Source organism: Vulpes lagopus, chromosome 1, assembly GCF_018345385.1.
Source record: "Vulpes lagopus strain Blue_001 chromosome 1, ASM1834538v1, whole genome shotgun sequence".
Lineage (NCBI taxonomy): Eukaryota > Metazoa > Chordata > Mammalia > Carnivora > Canidae > Vulpes > Vulpes lagopus.
In genome coordinates this window covers 13,371,165-13,397,462 of record NC_054824.1, presented here as the reverse complement: position 1 = coordinate 13,397,462, position 26,298 = coordinate 13,371,165, and the positions used below count along the sequence as shown (strand labels likewise).

At 33.3% G+C, this 26,298-nt stretch overlaps 1 protein-coding gene across 8 annotated transcripts in view; it reads left to right on the top strand.

Annotated features, from left to right (window-relative positions):
- The window catches only part of GRIK2 (glutamate ionotropic receptor kainate type subunit 2), a 638,483-nt gene that overhangs the window by 240,016 nt on the left and 372,169 nt on the right, over window positions 1–26,298 (top strand). For all 8 annotated transcript variants that reach the window (XM_041767187.1, XM_041767198.1, XM_041767221.1 and 5 more), the window contains 2 exons: window positions 2,796–2,963; window positions 6,950–7,207. In XM_041767187.1, the coding sequence (XP_041623121.1) occupies window positions 2,796–2,963; window positions 6,950–7,207 (426 nt within the window). The remainder of the gene's footprint in view (window positions 1–2,795; window positions 2,964–6,949; window positions 7,208–26,298) is intronic.

Below are 26,298 nucleotides of genomic sequence, written 5' to 3'. Positions count from 1 at the left end.
ATTTTTGGAAAATTAATTCTTCCCTCCCTCCCCTCCCCCCCACGCCGCCCGGCCGGAAAGTAATTCTTTACTGAATTCTTTGATCCCTTTGTCATACTTGCCCTCCACAAATCAGGGGTAGTGGTCTCTCTTTTCCTTCCTTCCTTCCTTTTTTTTTTTTTTTTTTTTTTTTTGAGTTAACATGACTAGAAGATGTTACAGAAAATATGTGCCTGAAAAGCTTCCATTGTCTGGATATTATTATTATATATAAAATCTTAAATTCTGGCTTTGGATCAATAAAAATCAATTATTTTATTTAATTAAGATAAAATGGGTTATTTTGCAGGAATTACAAAGATTTCCTTAAATATTCAAACCAGTAATAAATACATAAACTTGAATTTGGATTATTTTGAAGAGAGATAAAGAATAGGAACATTTTAACCCACTGTCATTAAATATTGATCATTTTTGTATCATTCTTTTGTATTTATGTCACATAGAAACTATAATTTGAACTAAGGAAAGTAGAAGATGTAGTTTTTCATTTTATTTTACTATGAAGAAACAACTTCAGGTTTGCATCTATAATTGAACCTTTATTCCTAATTAACTGTAACAAGTACTTTACAACTGCTCAATTATTTTTCTGTCCCTTATGTAGAATCTTACATTTGTAATTACCTATTATTATTAAAGTCTTTATGTCTCAGCTTTAGGAAGTTTTGCGTATTTTTACCTGAATGAAATTTTGAAGAAAAGTACTAATTTGTAGTATAATAGCAAGGGCTTTGACATTTTGCAATGATGTCAAATGATTGTAATGTTGGCTCTATCATATGATGGCTATATGACCTTTGGCCAAAAGAGTTCTTTTCTATAAAATATCCTATTTGGGATTACTTTGAAGATTCATTATAATCTTAGACACTTACAGAGTGCTTACTCTATGGCAACAATTGATCTAAGTGTTTTGTTATGAGATAACATTTAATTTTTATAACAACTCTATGTAGTTGCCTTCGTTATCATCCTTTTTTTTAGTGATGAAGAAATTTAGACTGAGGATTTAAGCAACTGACCAAATTTACATGGATGGCAAGTGGCAGAAACAGAATGTAAACCAAATCTGGCTTCAGAGTCTAGGCTCATACCACTATTCTCCTCCACGTATACAAGACATCTAATTTTGTTCTTGACACACATTAGGCATGTAAATACTTATTGTCCTTCTGCTTAGCATAAGTCTATAAAGATTTTAAATATATTCAAAGTACTATTTCACAATAAGTTGATTGCGGATAACAATACCATTAATTTAGTTGAAAGAATAGGAGAAATATTTCAAACTAATATGGTGTCAAATAACAAATTTTCTTGGGGATCTGGGTGGCTCAGTTGGTTAAGTGTCTGCCTTGGGTTCAGGTCATGATCCTGGGGTCCTGAGATCAAGCCCTACATCAGGTTCTCTGCTCGGTAGGGACGGGAACTTGCTTCTCCTTCTCCCCCTGCTTGTGTTCTCTCTCTCTCTCTCTCTCTCTCTCTCTCTCTGTCAAATAAATAAATAAAATCTTTAAAGAAATTTTTAAAAGTACAACAAATTTTCTAATTCTTCCTGAATATAAATTTGTCTGAGTACTATGGTATTTTCTTGAGACCTAATTCCTCATATTTAGGGGAATTATTATCATACCTTGATTTCTTACTAATTTAGAATAGTTTATTAATTGTATAGTCGCCTGACATTTATGTGTTGGAAGACTTTGATGAGGTATGAATTGCAAACTGTGGAAATGGCTTATTCAATGCCTTACTAATTTGTGAATGACTGTACTGAGAGTACAGGCATGAAATTTGAAAGGGAAAAAGATAAATGCTCTCTATTGTTAAAGCAGTACTAGTTTTCCAAAGATAGAGGTTGGACAGTGTCAAATATCAGATGCTCCCCCTTTCATTCCATTTACCAAAGTGACAATAAAGAAGAGATTCTGTTGGAGGCAAAGGTCCCAGTGGTCATTCATCATTGAATAGAAATGTTAAGAAGAAGCAAGGCTGGAACAAGAATGAGGAAACTGGACTTAAGACATAACTGGTTAAAAGTGACAAATGGAAAGGACATGTTTTTGAATTGTACCCTACATTTTATTGCCTAAATTATATGCTTTGTTATTCACCGATCAAGGGATTTGCACTGTTTGGGAGAGTTATCTTTCACAAATGTCCAAGGAGCATCTAAAAAACGAGTAGAACTAATAGAAAAATGCTACTTTGTTCTCTTTTCTTGCAAGCTCACTTGCTAGAATTTGCAAGTGAAAATTTGTATTTTGGGTTCTTAACACAACAAGCACCATAGAAATTATGTTAAAGATTTCTGATTTCTCAATTAAAGCAGATAAATATAATTTTCCTGATGCTTAACTTTATAGCATAATATCAGTATAGAAGATTGGTTATTCTGGAACTGTGTGCAAAATTTTGAGAGATAATGCTTGGTACTTAAGGCAAGGTTAGGCTCTAAAAGAAGGAATCACTTAAAAAAAGCAAAATCATATTTTAATCATGTTAAATCATGATAGCTATAGCAAATAAATTTTAACAGTATGACTTATCTAAAAGGCAGTTCCTGAATATTCAAGCTCATAGAAGAAGCAAGCACAAACTCCATGTACTTAAGTAAATCACACACACACACACACACACACACACACACATGTGCACATACAAACATAAATGCATGCATACATTAAGGTTGAGAAAACTTTATACATTTTCCCTCTTGTAAGAAATATATGATTATTCTTTCTCTTTGCCAGGTGGCATTTTTGAATATGTGGAATCTGGCCCAATGGGAGCTGAAGAACTTGCATTCAGATTTGCTGTGAACACAATCAACAGAAATAGAACGTTGTTGCCCAATACCACTCTAACTTATGACACCCAGAAGATAAACCTCTATGATAGTTTTGAAGCATCCAAGAAAGGTAATTGACAAATATTTAACATTATATTTCCAGGTATTCTTGAGAGATTTCTTAATTCCAAATGTAATCAATAAGTCATTAGGAATATTTTCATGCAAAGGTTTCTTTTAAAAAATGCATATAAATTTTATCAGGGAAGGTAAGGTGATATGATTAATAGTATAAAAAATGCTTATAACATGAAATGCAGTTAGGTCTGTGATTGTTCTGAAATTGTTTTTTTTTTTCCCTCAATAATCCTATTTTCTTATCAAAATATACATATTTTAAGACCCCACTAAATAAAATTTTACATCAGCGGATTTTAGAAATTTTTGGAATCCATTCTTACATTTTTACTTCTACTATCTGTCACTTCCAGTACATATTACTATTGTCTCAATTTACTGACTACCTGGAAAGTCCCATAGTTCCTAGTGACTTCCTAATGTCAGCTCAATCTTAAAATGTCATTGTAAAATTTTCAACAACCTTTCATTTATGTGTACTCCATGCCCATTTTTTTTAAGATTTTATTTATTTATTCATGAGAGACACAGAGAGAGAGAGAGAGAGGCAGAGAGAGAAGCAGGCTCCATGCAGGGAGTCTGATGTGGGACTCGATCCCAGAACTCCAGGATCATGCCCTGGGCCGAAGTCAGGCGCTAAACCACTGAGCCACCTAGGGATCCCCTCTATGCCCATTTTTAAACAAGTTAATACTTCTTCTTGTAACTGAAAATCAATGGCTAATGATGTGAAAATAGAATTATAGGGAGATATAATTAGAATACTCTATAAATTTTGTTATTTCTTTTATTATGTTGTGAAACTCTGTTCTTAAGGATACGAATAGAAAAATAACTTTGTGGAATGTGACTTTAATATTTATAAAGTAAGGAAAGTAATAGAGAACTATTACCAAGGCAGTGATATTTTTAACCAAACAACAAATGTGTTTTGAGGGCTGTTTCCATACTCTTAATTGTCTTAAGTGGGTGATCCTTTCTTTTTTGTAGTTAGCATTCATGTAACAGGAATTAAATTTCATAATATAGCTTTTTCTCAAAGAAATAGGCTTACAAAGCATTTGTTCTAAATTCATATTTTTAAAACAACATTTACTTTTCTGTAATGCTAATATTGTTTTATTAGCTACCTTACCTTAATAGAAATGTACATAATTATTTATCATTCTAACTTGGTCAAGATTTCTTCTAATTTCATTAATATTAATGGCAACTGATAAGGTACAATATTCTGTAAGATGAAAGTATCCTTTTTATCCTCGAGATAACTAGTGTTTATCAAAGCCCATATCTGTCTGCCCTTTGAATTCATAACTTTATGAATACAAATAAGTTTCCACATTTCAGAACCATGTCAGGGTGATGAAAGGTTTTAAAGGCTGGAATAAAAGGGGCAAAGGTTATAGTGAAATACTACATTTGTCATCATAATTGCAAAATAAGTCATTAACTGCAAGACAACTGCATTTGATTAGTGACATAGTTCATTATTGTTTCCATTAGGGAGAAGAAACTCTGTCTCAAATGAAATCATTTAGACCAAAGAATATGGAATATGAGTGAAGTATAAAAAATATTAATAGATTTCTTAATGGTGAATTCAAAGGAGCAATGTTAAAAAACAGACTAGCATGTTCAGACAACAGACAGGTTACTGGGATCCCTGGGTGGCTCAGCGGTTTAGTGCCTGCCTTTGGCCCAGGGTGTGATCCTGGAGTCCTAGGATCAAGCCCCACATCAGGCTCCCTGCATGGAGCCTGCTTCTCCCTCTGCCTGTGTCTCTGCCTCTCTCTCTCTCTCTCTCTCTCTGTCTCTCATGAATGAATAAATAAAATATTAAAACAAACAAACAAAAAAACAGGTTACTATCTTGGGAATTATGAGGTGTTAAACTCATTTGGTTTCCAAAATATTAAAAGGGGTTTACAGATTTTGTCACCCATTAAAATCTATTGAAAATCATATTCATTAATTGACTTTTGCCTGAAGCTAGGAAGAGCTCAAATAAACATAATAAGTAACTTTCTTTATGATATATTGAAAGCATAAAAGTCTTCATTTGGGTCTTACCTCATGAAGTTCTTGCTTACTGAGCTATTATTACTGGTTAGAGGGCATAGGAGTATGCAAAAGAATAATATAAGACAGAAATCTGATATAATTTTTGAACCTGAGGTGGCTCAGTATATATATTATATATATATACATATATATATAAATGATTAATTATAAAATAATTTAAATAATTGATTGGACATTTAAAAAAGTTTTTCAAAATATTTTCCAAGGCAATAAAATAATAAGAAATCAGATACTTAAATTTTAACATTTTTTTCTGATATATGGTTCTTGTATTTTTAGTAATACTGTTTAGTTCAGTGGATACTTTGATATATTAGAACTTGAATTATTATTTGGATAATATCACTTTTAAATGATCTTCTGATAACTAAAAACTATTTATCTGAAACACATTTCAGATATTCTATAATAGTTTACTCAGATATTGTATATAAACTACTATAAGGTTTTTAATTCTTTTTGATCTGTGACTTGTCAAAAACCTGGTAAAGGAAGATCTTTTATTTTCAATGTATACGAATCAAAATCCATGTTAGTGAAAAATTTCAAACTCTAATCTTACTACTGATTCAGAATTTTAATCATATTTAAAAAGTAAGAATCTACATATTTAAAAAATATACCTAGACCATACAGGAATTTTTGAAGAAAATTTAAACAAGTAAGTTTTTTCCAACTGTAATTTATTTACTTACTAAATATCTCTATGTTTAAGAATCCTTCCATCACATTATGTTTTATGCAGCAAAATCTCTGAAGGAAAATATCAGAAAATTTCACACAGTTGAATTATAAACTATTTTGGAGAAGTTCAGTCTGAGCACCTAACTGATGACTAAATCTCAATAATAACTCTACTTAGTCCTGTTTAAGAATTTGCAGGGATGAGTAAACAATTGTTTCTTAGAACAGACATCCATTTTTGGACATTTTGTATTTCCTTTTTTTTTTTTTAATTTAAATTGTATCAAAATTTATGAGAAACTTCTAAACACTTTACCTAGTTCTTCCTTTTCTAGCCAAATGAAACGAACTGAAGCCTCTTTCATAAGCCAGATCTTCAGATATTTAAAGATGATTTTCACATTTCCAATAATTATTTACTTTCTGAGCCCAAACTCCCTAGTTACTTCAGAAGACCTATAGAATGTGAAGTCCTATCATAGTTTATCTATTCTCATCTGAATAGCTTCTGCTTTGGTTATGCCTTTCTTAATTACTGTAATTATTACTGATGTGAATAAAATTTCTTATGAGTCAACACAAACTTCAAAAAAAAATTTAGAACAATATAAAAACCTACATGTACAAAAGCCAAGTAAATAAAGATATTTAAATAGTTAATGATTTTATTCTGAGATTAATTCATATGAAATCACCCTTAATGAGCCATATTAGGTTTTGAATGTGTATTTGTATGCATAGTTTGACCTATATTGTCTGATATGTATAAATATTTAGCTATGTGTGGCCCTCGCTTCTTAGGTGGAGAGGAGAAATCAAGTGGCATCTGATTATGAATTTAAAATTGTAGAGGGTAGTCAGTGAATTTGGGAAGAAACCCTATTCCTCCAACTCCTAATATAATCTAATTTTGTAAGACGAACACTCCTCTTCCTTCTTAAATTCTAGAATGTTCTTCCTCTTTCCTTCTTTTGATATTATTTGTAGAATTATTTGAACATTGAGCTGCAGATGTCTGGAAGCATTTCCCTCCTAACAAACTGAAAATGTTTGGAGTTAGAGAAAATATGAAAATTACCTAAGAGTAGATGTTGTTTATAAGGAAAACAAAATATTTCTTCAGTATAAACCTTCAGGCTCACAATAATAATGTGGTAATGTTGGCAAGCTTGCATCTCTCTTCATTATTGACAGACTTCTATCTCCCCTCAGCCTGTGATCAGCTGTCTCTTGGGGTAGCTGCCATCTTTGGGCCTTCACACAGTTCTTCAGCAAATGCTGTGCAATCCATCTGCAATGCTCTGGGGGTTCCCCACATACAGACCCGCTGGAAGCACCAGGTGTCAGACAACAAAGATTCCTTCTATGTCAGTCTTTACCCAGACTTCTCTTCACTCAGCCGTGCCATTTTGGATTTGGTGCAGTTCTTCAAGTGGAAAACTGTCACAGTTGTGTATGATGACAGCACGGGTAAGAAAAATTGGTAGCCTTCAGGGCTATGCTTTAAATACACCTAATGTTTTGAAACTTATTCAAGATGTCTGTGAAGGATCAGTTAGCATGAACTATCATATTTGATGAAGTATGCAGATAGTGTGAAATACAATACTGAAGTATTGATTCAAAGAATTCTTCTACTAGGTTTAGGATAGTTTCCTAGAGTAAAGTTTTATGACTGGCTGTTAGTGAAATTTATCAAGAAATTCATGATTTTGCCTTAATATTTTCTCTAGCTATTTATGTGCAAAAAATGTATATGAAAAAGATTAACTTTTATATATAAAAGTATACCTTATTAAAGCTTAAGAAACATTTTTTTCAACTTTGAAACAGTTAATACCCATTGAAATACTCAGTTTTTGGAATAATTTATGTGTAGATAGACACAGTTTAGGGACTTGGAAAATCAAATTTTCTACATGGTGTTTATTACAGTGTCTTTGATGAATATTTTAATGAATACTGGCTAGAGGTTGTGCTTTCTTGTTTCAGTGTAATTATTTTTATATATGAATGGTTGTTCTGAAGTAGCAATTAAAAACAAATCTCATAGATAAATATATGAAAATAAACATTAAAAATAAAATATTTACTTTCCTTGGCAGTTATATTGGTAGAAGTTTATACTATTTTGGCTATTACATAGTAATAGGAATTTTACATTAAGATGATTATCATTGGTTCAAATAGTCTTTAAAATAGAACGCAAAAATAATATTTTATTCTAAGACATTTCACTATACCTTCATATTTACACTGTAATTATTGAAATAATAGAAATTGAAAATTTTCAATTTTCATATTCAAAAATTGAAATTCATTTGAATTTTAATTCTCCCAGAGTAATCTAGTGGCACATTTTGTTCATGCATGCAGTATTTAGAACTATGCGCAGGAATTAGTCTCTTTGCCCATAAAACTAACCAAATAGACAGATTTTTTCCCAGGAAGACTAGGGACTAAGGAGGTAAGGGCTGAGAAAACAATGAAAATAATTTGAAAAATACTTTCATCAGGTTAATAAAGGGTGAGTCTCAATACACATTAATAAAATAATTTAACTTTTCTGATTTTAAAAAGTGAAGTGTTCACAAATAATTTTAACTTAGAAATACATCAAAAGCTCTTCAAAAAATAACTTAGTAAGTACCTTTGATGTGTTTTTTAACTCAAATTAGACTTATTAAGTTTGTTGTATGATGGTCTACTCCCAAATCATTACTTTTCTGTCATTGATAAAGTTCTGTATGTCCAGTTATAAATGGTAGATTCTATGTGATTGCTTTTTCTGGGATTCATTTTTTTAAGATTTTTTATTTATTTACTCATGAGAGACACACAGAGGCAGAGACATAGGCAGAGAGAGAAGTTGGCTCTCTGTTGGAACCCTGGTGTGGGACTCGATCCCAGGACTCTGGGATCATGACCTGAGCCAAAGACAGACACCCAATCACTGAGCCATCCAGGTGTCCCTATCTGGGATTTTATTATATGATGGTCTAGGGCATCCTCAGTTACAAATTGGTCCACAAATGTTTATGAATGATCATATCCAGAAACATAAATATATGCAAATACATTGTGAATCCATGGGTTCTTTACTTCTCTATTCCCTCTAACTTAATTAAGGTGAATGCTGTCCAAATATCACATGTCTTAAAAAAAAAAAAACAAATATCACATGTCTTTATATATATGATGCATACACAAATGGTATATACACATACATACATACAAATGCATATAGTTGTATGGTATACATGTGATACTTGTATTTATTTCTTATTATCGTAAAACTCCTTATGGTAGGAAGGGTATTGGGGAATGTTCAAAATGTGTATTGATATAACACCTTTTCACTGTTCTGTTTGTGTGTGCACATATGTGTTGTGACATTTTTATTTCATATATGTAGTTCTTGAGTGATTGACTAAAAAGATAATGGGATTTATGATCAAGGTCAAATCACAATTTGGTAAAGTACAGCTTCATATGTAATTGATCTTTTGCTTTAAATAATATTCTAAACATTTATAACTGAAACAAATTTAAGTAGAGAAATAAATGTAATTAGTTAATTCAGTGAATGTACTTTTTTAAAAAGGTTTTATTTATTTATTCATGAGAGACAGAGAGAGAGAGAGAGAGAGAGAGAGAGTGAATGGCAGAGACACAGGCAGAGGGAGAAGCAGGCTTCATGCAGGGAGCCCGACATGGGACTTGATCCCGAGACTCCAGGATCATGCCCTAGGCCGAAGGCAAGCGCTAAACTGCTTAGCCACCCAGGGCCCCCAGTGGATATACTTTTAATGGAGATTTGACCTCAGATTAAATTTTTAAAAATAATTTGTTACTATTTAAAATAAGCTTTGCACACTCCTCACTTTGAAAATGACATAGATACTTAGAGATTCCTAAACCTGTTTTTTAAAATATTAATATTGAGTCACTACAGAATTATTTGTAGAGTAGGTGTACCTTAAAAATACTCTGAGGAGAATAAAAGCTGATAACTGCTCTATTTCGTGCAGTATTTAAAGAATATGACTAAGGTACCTACTACATGCCAGGGACCAATGCAGGTGTGTTTATACCAATAAAACAAGTGTTCGCCCTGGCTGAGCTTCTAGTTACTATTTTGGGATATGTGAATGTCCATGTTTTCACTATATTTATGAGTTAATTACGTTTGCAACTGGCCACATGTAATTCTTTTAATTTAACACACTTCTGAGTATGTGGGCTATTCTTGACATTTTTATAAGATAGAACTGGCCCTAAGATTCCTTTTGAAATGCATTCATAAATATATGGAAGTAAGCTTTTTTTTTGTCTTTTCAGGTAGGTTTAAAAGTCTCAAGGTGAAATTTTAATGATAGAATTCAACAGAGAGGATTTGTAAACTTCCAAGTGACCAAGATACCTATTTGATCATGTGGGAGGAAATCTGATTACAGCAAGGACTGTGAACTGAAATGGGGGAAAATCCACTTCATACTTAGCAAGATAAACATCATTGACTCCATTATGGACTTATGTATCTGCTGTTTACTGCAGGACACACTGTGCCATTTTATTTACATTTCCTTTTTCCCTTTCCAGATTTATTTATTATGTATGCTATTCCTCCCATTTATATTCATTTCTATTTCGTTATGTTGTCCAGTTTGATACATGGTAATTATACTTTCCTCCAGTCTTTGTTCCCACCCCCAAAACAGATGGGATGATAGATGAAATATAGTGCTGGAGTAGGAGAAATTCTTAGAATGATGTTAACAGGAGCTGTTTATTTTTTATGATAATTAGCATTTGTTGTTGTCGTGGATGAATGCTTTTAAACACCCTGAAAGTCTGTTATAGCTCTGAATGATGTCCAAAAATGATGGAGAAGAATTGGCTTCAGAAACAAAGCTGTGTTTCTGTCAGTCATTTTGGAACATATGATTCACTTTAAATATAAACTAAAAATAAGTTGGATAGCTGTCAGCTCGTAAGCAATTCCAGGATAAGTTCTGAATATTTGCTTTAAAATCCCTGTGTTTCATCTTTGTTTATAGACCAGCAGTCCATTAACAAAGAACTCTGGACTGGTAAACAGAAGCCTGGAATTCTATTCCCAATTTTGCTACCAAATGACTGGTACAACTTTGGAAATGAGAAGAATAGAATGAAAATAACTACAGAAAAGAGCTATAAGGCACTAGGCATTGTGATAGTTGCTATTATATAAACTGTTTCACTTAATCATCAAAACAATTTTGAGTCCCAAAGGAAATAAGTGACTGGCTCTTCTGCCCACTAACAACCTAAGACAGAAACCTGAACATCTTCCTTCATTTCTTCCCTTCTTCAAGCCCCTAAATCAGGCTCTAACAATTGTCAATGCTACACCTCTATGGTCTCTCAAATCTACTTTTTCCATCCTCTCTAGCAGTTCTTAGGCCAAGATCACCATCATCTCTCACATGGATTACGCTAACAGCCTTCTAACTGGCCTCCCTACTTCAAGCCTGCATCTATTGATCCTGTCTCCATACTGCAGTTAAAATAACATAAAAAATACAACTGTGACCCATTCTCCTTATTAATATCTTCTCATTGCTATCAGGATAAAGTCAAAACTTTTTTAACAGCCTTATAAGACCTAACATGATCTAGTTGCTGTAGCTCTCCAGTGACATTTGAGTCTGAATTCCTTGCTTTTGTCTTTTCAGATGAGCCATTAAACTTCTTTCAAGTTGCCCAAAATCCTATTCAGAAACTTCTTTTTCTAGCCCCCAGTCCTCACTAACTGTGCACACACACGTGCACACGCATATTTTCGCATGCATACCATCTGGCTTAGGTGTCACAAAGAAAGTCTACCCCAGCCCTGAGTCCTAAGGCTGGAATAGGTTTCCTCCAACACATCCTAGCACCTGGTACTCCATTTACCCTCACTTGAGAACATTCATCAAATTATGAATGACTTTTCTTATATGTATTTTACACTAGATCAAATATGAGCAAAAAAAAAAGAAAGAAAGAAAATCTGAGCACACATCTGAGCAGAATGAACCCTAAGGCTATTAATTATTCTGTCATCAGCATCTAGGTATTCCCTGGCTCATGAGTGTATCTTAATAAATATTTAGGGAATGAATGCTTAAAGAAGTATGATTACATTCATTGTTTAGAAAATGAAACTCAAGTGGATTAAGTTATCTACCCAAAGTTAGTTTAGGTTAAATTTTTAGTACTTGTATTGAATAAATAGATTCAACAATTTTCAGAAATGATATATAGGCATGATTTCTTTTATCATTTAAAAATTTTGTAAGAAAGCTAGCAAAGAATTGTGCTTATATCCTATTTCAAATGCAATTAAATATACATTTATTCATTTATTTATTTGGACAGTCATTATCAAGCATCTTCTGTATGTCAGGTGGTATGTGAGGCATAAGGGTCAGTATTATAGATAAAACTTGGACTGTCTCCATGGACTAAGAGTAAAGTGAAAGGGAGAGAGGACATGTGATCAGGGCATTACTACAGTGTAACAAGTGCAGATAGAGGCAAGAGAACAATATTATGGTAGCTCAGAAGAGGAAGGAATTAAAGCTACCTAGTAAAGGGAGAGGAGAGTTTTGGACAAGGTGGTATTACCAGAAAGTTTTCATGAAGGACAAGTAGAAATGGTTCAAATGGAGAAGAGGCCACAGGGAGCAAAATGTATAAATGTGACAGTGCTTGAGCGAGCTAGTTTTTTGGGGAAATGAAAGACTTCTTAATTATGACTGAGCCTCATAAACAAGGATGATGAGGAATAATGAGGGAGAATTTATAAAAGGCCAGCATGGGAGAAATCACAAAGAGCTTTTTACTAACCACTCTGTCTTTTCTTCCCCCTCTGCCCTGATATCTATATGGGTACAGCAATATCTGTCATGTTTGCGTGATATGACCTTGCTTCCCAAACCATCATTGAGTGTATCTTAGAAATGGGCATATACCCATTCGGTTTCCTTCCTTTGAACTCAGAAAAGAACATAGAGAGAGGGACATCTAGAAGCCTGAACAATCATGCTTACTATGGTCTTTGATGTAAAAACATTCTGCATTGAAATCTTGGTTCTGTTGTATACTTTTCAGCAAGTTACTTGCTTTTAAAAGTGAGTTGATGCATTTGTAAGATGAAGGTAATACATACCTTAGAGGACTATTGTCATGCTTCATAGAACCCACATAGCAGTAGCTTAAAACTTACAATAATACAATTGCCATGGCTATGTGCTATTTATCCCTTATTATACTCTAGGAAAAAGGAATTATTAATCCATTTTTTTTTAGTATAAGAAAATTTAGATGCAGAGAGTTGAGATAATTTGCCCAAGGTTACATAGCAAGTAAATGGTAGATCCTGGGTTTTGATCCTACGCAGTCAATTTCAGAACACTCTGTTTAATTAAATACTGTGATATAGTGTTAGTTCTTTGATTTGATTCATTTTGTTGTCCTTAATTTAAGCAAAGGAATGACACAATCAGAACTATTTTTGGTAAAGATTCTCTGGCTATAGCATAAAGAATATATTGGGGCTTTTGGGATATGGTGGGAAATAGGCAAGACAAGAAGCAAGAGAATTTCTAAATTAGTCAAGTTTTTACAAAGACAACAGTCTCACCTAAGTAGTTTTTGATGGAATGCTATTGAGGTAGAGAATTCTAGGAAGATTTAGGAGATACAGATTGTAGGATTTAATGAGTAAATAAGAAGAGGGAGTGATGGAGACAGAGAAATAAGAATGACCTTTATGTTTCTGGTCTGGGCTGTTAATCATTGCCACATTTACCTAACAGGGGAAAACAAGCAAAAGAGATTTCGGAGAGGGTAAATTTGGTTCTTAACACGTGAGCTTGATATGAAATATTCCCTTGGAATCATCCAGTGATGTATATCATATGTGCATCTTGAGAACCAGGAGTTTTCAGATGGGCATATCGGGGTCCCTTGGTGGCTCAGTTGGTTAAGTGTCCAACTCTTTACTTCAGGTCAGGTCATGATCTCGGGGTCATGAGATCAAGCCCTGCATCTGACTCCGTGCTCAGCAGGGAGTCTACTTGAGATTCTCTCTGTCTTTGCCTCTGTGCCCACCCCCCTTAAATAAATGAATAAATCTTTAAAAAATGAGCATATAATACTTCAATTGACATTGTTCTGCCCTTCATTTGTAATTCTTTGTGGTATGAGGAAATAGAGAAAATGTGCTAAAAAACAAGGTCATTGTATAAGAAAATCCAATTATGTTAGTGAGTAGGCAGTCACGGAGATCAATATAAACATGGGAAAAATTTAAGGGAGAGAATATAAATTATTTTAACTAATGGAAGAAGTCAGTCATTTTTAAAGTCTAATATTTAACAGGCTGATCTTTGATTAATTTATATGATATGAATATAGAAAAAAGGTCTTTATCCTAAAGAAAAGAAGAAATGCTTTCTTCACTAACTTTAATAGCTTGGATGAAGTGTATGTATAGACTATGTTCTAGACACATCTGTGTGTGCTTTTGAAGTTAGTTTAATAAAGTGTAAAATCAATTAATAGCATTTTTTTAAATCTTGGACCTGTGTTTAAATAGGATAAAGTAAAATGAAATGATTCAAAAGAATAAGTTAATATGAAAATATATATTCCTGGAAGACACTAATTTTCAATACTATGACAATTTTTGTATTATAAAACTTATAACCAAATAATTTCAATTTTATTCCAGGAAGTGGGGTAATTTGGATCTAAGATGATTATATGTTGTACAATCTAAGTACAAACCTTCAAGTACTTTCATTCCAAGTGCACATACAATTAGCAATTATGAGTTAAGCCTAATTATTTGGATATAGTTGATTACATAGTTTGGTGTATTAGTGTTTTCACAAAGTTGGTTTTGCTTGAACGTAGTTTCTTTATTCCTATTTAAGCAAGCATAAAAATTATTTGGAATATTAGTACTTGGGCTCTGATTAGATGACAGTGAGTATTTTTAAACATATTCAAAGAACTAATTTTTAAGTTTTAAAATATATGCCAACCCTACCTAAAACATTAAAATAAAATTTCTAATCCACCATAATCAAGCAATTCATATGCCTACATATGTGTAGATCTAACAAAATAGAAGGGACAGGCTTTATACCAGACCTCAGTGATCAGCAGTATTTGCTTTTGTTGGAAGAGAAAAAAAAATAGTAATAATAAAGTGAGAATTATTCCCTGGTGATAGCCAGACACTGCCAGTTTTCCTAAATTTAAATCTGGAATTCGATAAATCTGGCATTAGCCTCTTGGTGGTTACTCTTCCTCTAGCCTTTTCCTGTTGTTTGTCTCCTCTATGCAGCAAGGGAAAGGGGAGTGCTTCTCTTATCTCTCAGATGCACTTGACAGTTCTGACTACTCCCTCTTCAGGGGATAAAATAATTCTACTTTGGCTTGTGTGCTATCATTCTCTCATTGTTACCTCCTTCTTTTCAGCCATTTATTCCCATTTTTATATTCTTAAACTTTTTCTTTCACTGCTCCTTAAAAACTGATATTCAAGGTTTTTTCCATCTTGTTCTCTGCTTATTTACTTCATTCTCTCTCAAGCTTTTCCTCTAACCTATACCTTCCTCTGCCTCTATGCTATAGATAATTGATTTACACTTTCAGTTGTTTTTACCATGTTCCATACTCATAGATCCAGCCACCATTAATCATCTTTGTTTGGATGCCTCAGGGGTACATCTAACCCAACATGACAAAAACCAAACTCATTGTCTTTACTTCAAAACTTGTTTTTTTTTCTCCTGATTTTTCCCTATTTCTTGGTTTGCCAGCCACATCTGCTGTGATCATGCTAAATTTTTGTCTTCCTCTCATCCCTCATTTCCAGTTGGTCACTTAATACTTCTCATTTTTTATCTCACAATTCTCAAACTCAGCTTTATTCTCCATCCCCCCCTCCCCCGCCACCTATCCTAGTTAACACATTTATATACAGCCTAGACCATGGACAACCTGGTACCATATTTAAGTTCATCTATCCGATTCCGACAAAATGTTCTTTTTTGAATTGACAATCCGCTGATGTCATTCCCAGGCATAACACTGTTTGGGGATTCCGCAGTTCTTGGAAGAATGAGTTCTAATTTCTCAGCATGACTCATGTAGCCTCTGTCACTGTCATTCTCATGCCTCTTTAATTTTGCTTTTCTGGTATTTCTTCTCTCAATACTTAATGCCACAGTCTTCCTTGAGTAATTATTATTCCTCCTTACCAAACATGCTCTACTGTTTTAAGTCTTTTTGCTGTGCACAAACTCTTCTCTCTGCCTGATACGTCTTTTACATTTGGTGACCTGTTCACCTTCACGATGTACCTTAAAATATTCTTACAAAGTATAAATGTGAAGTAGCCTTCCCTGACTCCTACCCATGTGAGTTGATAATTCAATTCTTTGTATGATGCAAGACTTAGGTAGATAAAATAATTCATCATCAGTTCTGTAGTAAATCTTATTTTCAGTGTATTCATGTTACCTGTTTAGCAGGAGTGATGCTTTCCTGGGCATGAGAATGCTAAATATTTTATAATTAATTCACCTATTTAGTTGTCTCTTTGTTTTATTTTAAGTTTATTCCTTTATTTAGTTTGCAAATAATAATCAAATGTTCACTATGTGTCACCATTTTTTTAGATTCTGGAGATACAAGAGTGAACAGGTAAAAATTCTTTGACTTGTGGAGTTCATATTCTAGTAAAGGGTGATAAACAATAACAAAATAAATTTGTATATTATATTTATCAAATGTGGTAAGTGTTATGGAGAGAGATAAAGCAAGGGGATGTACAGGGAGTACAAAGGAGTATTACAATATTAAGCTGGGACCTTACTTAGAAGGTGACATTTGAGCTAAGACTTTAATGAGCTGAGGAAATATGCCATGGGAATATCTGAAGGTAAGAGTGTTTCAGACAAAAAGCAAGGAGAAAAAAAGCATCAAGGGAGAAAGAGATAAAGAATTTCAAGGCAAAGGGAGATTTTCATTGTTTTGTTTTGTTTTAGTTTAGAGAAGGATTTTTGGGTAACTGAAGATTTTTGTGATATTTATTACTGGTTTTATATGTGTATATGTGTTTATATTTTTGTATATGTGCTTATGTTGTTTTGCATGTATATGTTCCATTATTGACTATTCTAGGATGCTCTAGAAACTAATGGCAAAATGACAACAATGTCATTTCTTTAAAAATAACTCACTGTAAAGACTTATCCACATAAGACTCATTTTTATATAAGTTATTTAATAATGAGTATGGTCTAAAGTACTGACTCTTGAAAAAAGGCAGCATTCATTTTAAATTGCAATGAGACTTGAGATAAAGAAGAAAAGAAATAAGTTTAGCACATATCCATTTCTCAAGATGTTATAGATCAATTATTGGATACTTGATTAAAAATGAATTGAAAAAAAAATTAATTGACCCTGTACCAAAAACACTTTTCAAAAATTTAGATCTTGAATGGGTTAACTGCCTTTTAAAACGGTTTTCTGTTTTGATGTGTATCTTGTTTTAAATGCAAGGTATATAAAGCATTTGACTTGCATTTTCCTAATGATTAGTGACATTGAGCATTTTATCATCTGTGTATTGGCCATCGTATGTCTTCTTTGAAAAACTGTGTATTCAGATCTTCTGCCTATTTTTTAATTGAATTTTCTGTGTTTTTGCTATTATCATTACTTCTTAATATATAATAAAACTATTTCCTTTAAGAATAGATAAAAATTATGTTTGAAGATTACATTTAAAACATTAATTTAGGGGGTACCTGGGTGGTACAGTTGGTTGAGCTTCTGACTCTTGGTTTTAGCTCACGTCGTGATCTCGGTCATGAGATCAAGCCCTGCATAGGACTACACTCTCAGCACAGAGCTTCCTTGAGTTTTTCTCTCCCTCTCTCTGCCCCTCCCCACTGCCTTCTCTCTGTCTCTCGAAAATGAATAAATAAAATCTTAAAACAAAGAACAAAAAAACAAGAAACCCCCACATTAGTTCCTTGGCTGAGCTTCTAATGACATCTGATAGTATTTAAAAGAAAAAATTTGAATCATTTGCTTTGGTTTCTCAATATGCCAGTAAGAGCTCTCTGACCTTCAGCCACACTTTAGGAAAGGGAATTATTGCTTGTCATTCCTCATTGTGTAATTAATGGGGGTAATTAACAAGTTAGTGTTAAGATTTCAAGGGCTGACTTAATTTTCTTTCTTTAATGCCAACCCAATTATTTCAATTGGATAAAAGGATAAAAAGTTCATTGTGAAAATGGAACAGGAAATTTTTTTGAGCGCTTAATTGACAAATCAGAATCATTAGTCATGCAATTAATACTTTTTTGCAAAATTCTTTAAAGTTAAATTAAAAAGTAAAACTATTTATAAATTTGCTGAAACAGATATTATATCAATGCTAGATGATTCTAAATCTTATTAATTTACACTTGATAATTTTTACTATATTTATGGTATAATGTTCTTCCTCCATATTAAAACTAATTTAAGACTGTTTTTAAGATACTCTACAGACGAGAATTTTCAACAGAAATTAAAACCACCCAGTGTGGAAATATTCAGACAACTGAATAAATATTTTTGATAAGTGATTGTTAATTTTATCAATGTTAAATCACAAAGAAACCATTCTATGTTTGCTTAAAATTTTTAACTTATTTTAATCTATAAAAGTATGCTTTTGTCTGTAATATTGACAAGTTTGACTTACTGTCAAGTATTTTTCAAAATTTCATAATTTGCATATTATTTAAGATTTGGTGAATCAGTGATTCTCAAAATGGCCAATAGAATAGCAGCAGCATGATCACTTGGGAAATTATTAGAAAGAAAAACTCTCAGGCCACATTCCACACCTACTGAATCAGAAACTGGGAGTAAGGCCAGCAAGCAGTGTTTTAACACATTTTCTTAATGACTTCAATGCATACAGAAAGAAGTTTGAAAACCACCAGACTAGGTTATGCTCTAGGAAAGATCATTCCCCGAATCATAGTGACTAAATAGAACAAGATTTTATGTCTCACAAAAGTAAGGTCTACTGTAAATCTAAATAATTCTCCAGGGCAGCTATCTCTGACATTTTGGCTCAGCATTTTAGGATGATTTGAATTTATAGCACAACTGCTATGGCAGAGAATGGGTAAGCTGGAGAATTAAGTGCCAGGCAAAATTTTCTACCTAAAAATAAGCAATGCTATTGCTTACATTTCATCAACCAAAGCAGTTCACATAGTCACACCTAAATTTATGATCTCCTGAAATTCTGAATGAATATTTGGATGGATTTTTCTATTTTTGCAAAAAATGCCATTCAGACTTTAATAAAGATTGCCTCAAATCTGTAAATTGCTTTGGGTGTTATACTCAGATTTTCTAAATCTAGACAAATTTGAGTTATATTAAAGTATACTCTGCAAATAATATGTTGATTTTTATATTTCTTAGTTTATTTGATAGCCAGTCAACTAACATAGAACCTTTATGGATTTTAGATCCCCAACGAGTTCATATGGTGCTTCAGCTAGATTTTGCCATTCTTCTTTAATTTGGGCTCATTTCATCAGGTTTCAAAGATAGATGGAGGAGGCTATCTCTTATTAACTCCTGTAATATCATATTTAATTTGAAAACATATTTGAAGACAATTATTATTTTGAAAATCATTTCCCTCTTCATAAACTTATTGTATACTGATAACATTTACTGATTCCATAAACTAATTCATTAACAAGCACTTTGTTATTCAAAGAGAAATCAAACGTTTCCTATTCTCCAAATATTTAAAATGTGGTATTGCAAAAAAATTATGCTAAGCATAATGCTAAGCACTGAAAGAGTAACATATAAGTGTTATGACCAAATAGTAGTGAGAGCAAGAAAATCACCTGGTTAAAGAAAGTGAATATACATGACATTTAAAGTATGTCTCGAGACATGTTAAAGATAGTGGGTAGGATAGAATATGCAAAGATGCCCAGCCGTCAAACACTATGGTGCATTTGTAGCATGATAACATACTTACTGCGGTTGAAAAACAGGGTTTGTTGGCTAAGGGACACCCAATAATAAGAACAAGTAGTTCAAAAGAGATCATGAAGGGTCTGGCATGTCCTAAAATCACACCAAAAAAACATTTAAGAAGTAAGAGAGGTTAAGGGTACCTGGACAGCTTAGTCGGTTAAGTGTCTGCTTTTGGCTCAAATCATAGTCCCAGGGTCCTGGGAACAAGCCCTGCATCAGGCTTCCTACTCAGTAGGAAGTCTTCTCTCTGTCTCTCTTTCACTCTGTTCCTCCCCACCACACATCCTCATTCTCTCTCATAAGTAAGTAAGAAAATAAAATAATATAAAATAAAATAATAAAATAAAATAAAATAAAATAAAATAAAATAAAATAAATGAAGTGAGAGAGGGGTTAATCAAAGGAACTCTGTGGAAAAAGCTAACTCAGACTATCCCTGGACAAGTTGGAGGCATGAGCAGGTTCCCTGTCCCTCCCAGGGATAAACTTGGTTTAGGATTCATAAGATGGTTACTAGGAGTCACTAAACTTGATTTTAAAATTGATTTAATTAACTTTAAATAAGATTTTCTAAAACTTATACAACACATTTTAGAAAATTATAACGTTATTGGGAACCTGGGTGGTTCAGCAATTGGGTGGCTGCCTTCGACTCAGGGCATTATCCTGGGATTTGGGATTAAGTCCCACACCGGGCTCCCTGTGAGGAGCCTGCTTCTCCCTCTGCCTATGTCTCTCTCTCTCTCTCTCTCTCTCTCTCTCTCTCAGTGTCTGTCTCTCATGAATAAATAAATGAATCTTAAAAAAAAAGAAAATTATAGCGTTACTAAGTTTTATAGTTATTAGCACTATTCACCAAATATTTCTGGCTCTGTTTTAGGCACAGAATTGGCTTGCCTTTTTTCATCCTCTTTGAAGCTAGGCAAAGTTACATGATTTTCTTTCACTAAGGAAACATGAGCATAAATTACTGAATCGCTTATTAGTGGATGTTTTAGGAACCACTGATCAATGTCACATTTTATTCTCCATGCCATGATGGTGATGAGCATGTAGAGATCCTGGAGTAACTACAATGTGCAGAGCTATCCTACCAATACATGTTAACCAAGTTATCAGAAAAAGAAATGAACTTATATGTTGTTAAGCCTCTGAGATTTGGGGCTGTTTTTATCACAATATAATGTAGCCTATCCTGACTGGGGAGAAAAAGTAAGGCATATAGGCTATAAAAAGACTTGATAAGAGAAGAAGGAAAACATTAAAATCAGCCATAATATTACCCCCCCCAAAAAAGGACCATTAACTATTTTGATATTTATCTCTAAAACTATATTTGTTTTATACAGTTTAATTCATTGTGTCAATTATTAACTTAATTGTGACATATGTTCACCTCACTGAAGTTATGTACTCTTGCTATCTCTCTCAGAAGATTAGCTTTGCTGTCATTGACTATTGTATTATGACCCACCTTGTAATCAAAGGACTATAGATTTCTGTCCCCAAATATGTCACCTGGCTGTCATCAATTTCTGCCTTAAATGGGAAAACATAATACATACAGGGTTGCTTTAGATTGACATAAGGCAATATATATAAATAAGTGTCACATGGTAAGCTAAATGCTAAAGGTTCTGTTTTGCTTTTAAGGTTTGTTTATTAACTTTTTAAAATACCTGATACCTTTAATATTTAAACCACTTTTGTTCAACAAAACTGGAGCATATAAAATATCTATATCTATCTATCATCTATCTATCTATCATCTATCTATCTATCCTTGTTTAACTGGTTGAAAATTTTCTTTATAGAACTGATTTTATAAGTTGATGAATTTTTATTGAATTATTATCTAAAAAATCTTGAACTTCATTGCTTTTTATTAGTCCTATTGTCTCTATAAGAATTTTGATGTTAATAGAATATTTTAAAATTTGTTGCTATACATTTACTTTGAAGATGAATAGTACTTTTGCTATCTACTGTCCCTCTAAGACTAGAGTCAAATATAAAAATCTGACTTTGTTATTAAAGCCTGATTACATACAAATGATACTTACGATCTTTTTGTGGATGACAAAAACCTATTGCAATTTAATGCTATGGAGAGTATTTTCCATTTCTGCCATTTCTTTTTTTCATTACATTAGAGAAAAAAATAATCTGGAACTTTCTACTCTTCCCATAAGATTTTTATATTACTCCTTTTTTTTCTCTAGTAAGTCATTCCAGTGAATTCATCTTCTTTAGCACTGTGTTCTCACCTCTGGAACAGTAGCTGATTCATAGTTGGTGCTTCATGCATATTTGTTGAGTAAATAGATGAGTATATACTACAGTTATGGCTCCAAGAACCTATGTTGTGGTACAATTACATGCCCTACTTGGATTTCAAAGGAACAGTTTTTGTTATTTTTATGGATATTTAATTTTAAGTATAATTTAGTTATAATTACACAAATGTGTATATCTAATAGAGAAAGTGCAAGATTTACTTGTGTTGATCTAAATCTAATTAATTTTTACCTCCTGGCCTTATGATAAAGTAAAAAGTAAACATAATTACAAAGAGGCATAAGGAAATCTTAGTGGGTGATGGAAATATTTATTATCTTGACTGCAGTGATAATTTCATGATGTCAAAACCAATCAAAGTTTGCACTTCAAATATGTGCACTTTATACTAGAAAAAATTAAAAGCAAAATAGGCAAGGATAACATATTAGATTGATTTCTGTTACAGCATTTCTGTAAATATCCTGTTCCTACATCACTACATATCACTATGGAATATCACTAGATATCACTATAGAAATTTGAGGATGACTTTTGAAATTTTTTGTTAACAGGATACGGTAAATTTCCTGGCAGGTTATTAAAACTGCTACATTTCTCTCTATCAGAATCATCTTAAAGTTTTCAGTCTTCAACCAGGAATATATAGGAAGTAGAGAACAGAGACATTTGGAGAGGAAATTATCCCATTTCTAATAACACAGAAAAGAGAGAAAGGAAAGATATAAATAATGCATGAGGGATAAATATCAATATTGATTATCATGACAACAACTGCTATTGAGAACTTACTGCATGACAGTTGCAATCTAAGTACTTAGCACACATTCCTCATTTTCCTATTTTCACAACAACTGTTATTGCTCCCATTTAAACAAATGTGGAATCTATGTTGTAAAGAAATGTTCCAAGGTAAAATACTACCACGTGTCAGAATCAGCATCTGAATCCCAAATGTTGAATCTGGCACTCATGTTCTTCATTACAACTCTCTATCTTCTCACAATAGACACAAGTAAGGAAAAACCAGCAACCACAAGTAAGAGGTATTGACATAAATACATAGACTTCTTTACATATTGACAGGTAAGAAGGGACTTAGCATCTGAAGATAAAGTAGGACCCAGAGTTTATCTCTGCGTATCTCTGCATGACTATGCTCTGATGTAGACAATTGGCTTTAGGTAGAGAAGTGCTAAAGTCTACAGAAACCATTAAACAGATGTAATAATATGACATGATCTTTGCAACTTTTGCACTATATGGGTTTTTGAAGACCCAGAGTTTTCTCCTAGGCTATAGAAATGCACATTAAGCCTGTTTTTGTTTTATGTTTATGACATTACAAAACTGCAGCCAGACAAACAAAAATGGAAGATAAGCAGAGAAGAGTAAATGGCATATAGTATCTCCAGTTCTACAGAGATAAAGATTGTATCTGAAACCAGCAGAGTGTTACTGTAGAAAGGATGCATAATGCCCCTCATACAACTCACTCAGTCCTTTGCTTTTTTTTTTTTTTTTAACTAGAGATGAATAGCTTCTGCCGTATTGTAAATGGGAAGGCAAAGTAAAGTTAGATAATGGAAAATCTACCTAAATGGCTGGAATACACATATTATGGATGAGTACATAAAACATTCAGCATGGGAACCAGAAAGTACATCAGTAGTGATGTGCTACATACCAGTCTTAAATATCCATTGCTTTTGGTCAGAGTTTTGTCCTTGATACTATTGGGACCAGACCATTCTTTCCTGTAAGGAGAGCTGTCCTGTACATTGTAGGATGTTTAGCAGCATCCCTGGCCTCTGCTCACTAAATGCCAGTAGCATTCTTCACTCTTAGTTCTGACAATCAAAAATATCTCTAGATATTGCCAGATGTCTGCAGGAGGCAACATCATTCCTGATGAAGACCCACTGGCTGCTCCTACTATATTCCTAGGCATTGTTTTTTGTTAAATATATTGCATATTTATGATATGTATGTAGGTAAGTGTGGGTTAGGAGACTATCTTTAGGGGATCCCTGGGTGGCTCAGCGGTTTGGCACCTGCCTTTGGCCCGGGGTGTGATCCTGGTGTCCCAGAATCGAGTCCCATGTCAGGCTCCCTGCATGGAGCCTACTTCTCCCTCTGCCTGTGTCTCTGCCTCTCTCTCTGTGTCTCTCATGAATAAATAAATAAAATCTTTTAAAAAAAGGTCTGTCTATAACTAGAAATTAATATACACAGGCTCAATACAATTAGGATTGGGTAGCTATCAGTGAAATAAGTCAATCAGAGAAAGACAATCATCATATGGTTTCACTTATATGTGGAATATAAGAAATAATGAAAGGGATTATAAGGGAAAGGAGGGGAACTGAGTGGGGAAAAATTAGAGAGGGAGACAAACCATGAGAGACTACTAACTCTGGGAAACAAACAAAAGGGAGGTGGTTGGGGTAATGGGGTAACTGGGTGACGGGTACTAAGGAGGGCACTTGATTGGATGAGCACTGGGTGTTATCCTATATGTTGGCAAATTGAATTTAAATTAAAAAAACAAATTTAATTTTTTTTTAAAAAAAAGGATTGAGGAGCAATATCTCTATTCTATTGGTCATATGAGCATTTTTTAGTCATCTGCTAAATGCCTGGCACTGTTCCAGGTCCTGGAGGTACAAAAATAAAGAACATATTTGAGATTGAATTAGACCAAAGATCACATAAACTATTCATTCAGATTCTTAAAGATCTACTCTGGTTTCTAGTAGATCATTAGAAACCACAAATTGTAGGGCTTATTACCTATGTGTATAGAGATAGTTTCACTGAATTGCCATGATTTCTCTGGTAAGTAGATATGAAAATTTCCTTTAAAATGATTTTTTAAGCTATAGGTCAAGATACTGTGTACTATTACTCTTCAATGTCCTTAATGCAGAGATTTACTTGATAAACTAAGGCTTGAGTTTAAAGCTATAAGGGTTGTTTATCAACCTATAATTCTATGTATTTACTATTTGAGATAATAGTAATTATACTTTTAAAAATTATAGGAACTAAAGGGACTACATATTCTGAATAATCACCAGAACCACTCTCTTTACAAATGCTCCTTTCTATTTCCCCTTCTTACTTCCCTCCAAGGAGATAGTTCATTCTGGAATAAAATCAAACAAACAAATAAGCAAGCAAATAAATAAGTAAGCAAAATAATAATAACGTCATTAATTGTGATACATATTTTTTATTCCTGTCATGGTATTTAATCCTTGCAGGAGGCACAGAAAAATCATAGAGAGCACAGAAGAAGTAAAGAAGTTATGTAACTTGGCCAAGGTCACACATTTCATTAGTACTTACTGTCCTTAGCTGATTCTCAAGTCCATGCTTTTTCCATTCTATCACTTTGCCTCTGGGCCACAGTAGGTTGGGGTAATATTAAAAATGTTTCACAATCAATTTCCTCATAGACATCCACCAACAGTTGATACAACTAAAAGATGTTTACTAGCTGATTATCTGCCTAGATTTTCAGAGATTATTCGAGTCCACATAAAAGTACAAGCCACATTTGAGCTTCTACTTATATTCTCATAAATTATTAGAACTGTGTCTACTTCCTAAACTATTCTGCACATCCTGCCTATAATGAACTGGGAGATTTGAGATTTACAGAAAATGGGCAAATGAGTTTATAAAATGTTCAAGGTGCCAACAGGGTCACCGTGCTTCAGGGTAGAATCAAAGGAATCAGATGGGATACCAGGCAAGAGTCAAGGGAGAAAGCCCAGAATATGAGCCCTGGATCATTGATGGCTGATATCAGGTGGCTGAGGAAGGGAAGAAAAGGAGGTTATATAAGATGAGCAAGAGGGTACAAAGGGATCCTCAGTACCAAGTCTGAGCAGAGACTGCACCTTAGGGCTGCAAATGAGAGCAGTAAAGCCCAGAAGAGTTGTGTCATCACTAGATCTTCCAGAAATGCTTCATGCTGTTAAAAGTGATTCCGTGCTCCTTGGCAATTTCCTTACAACAGGCCTCCCTGGGAGATCCAGACAAATTACTATTTTCTTTGACCAAAGCAACCTGAAAGCAAGTTGGACTCCATTCTTAGAATTAATTGAGATGCTTAAATTTTCCTCAACCTTCCA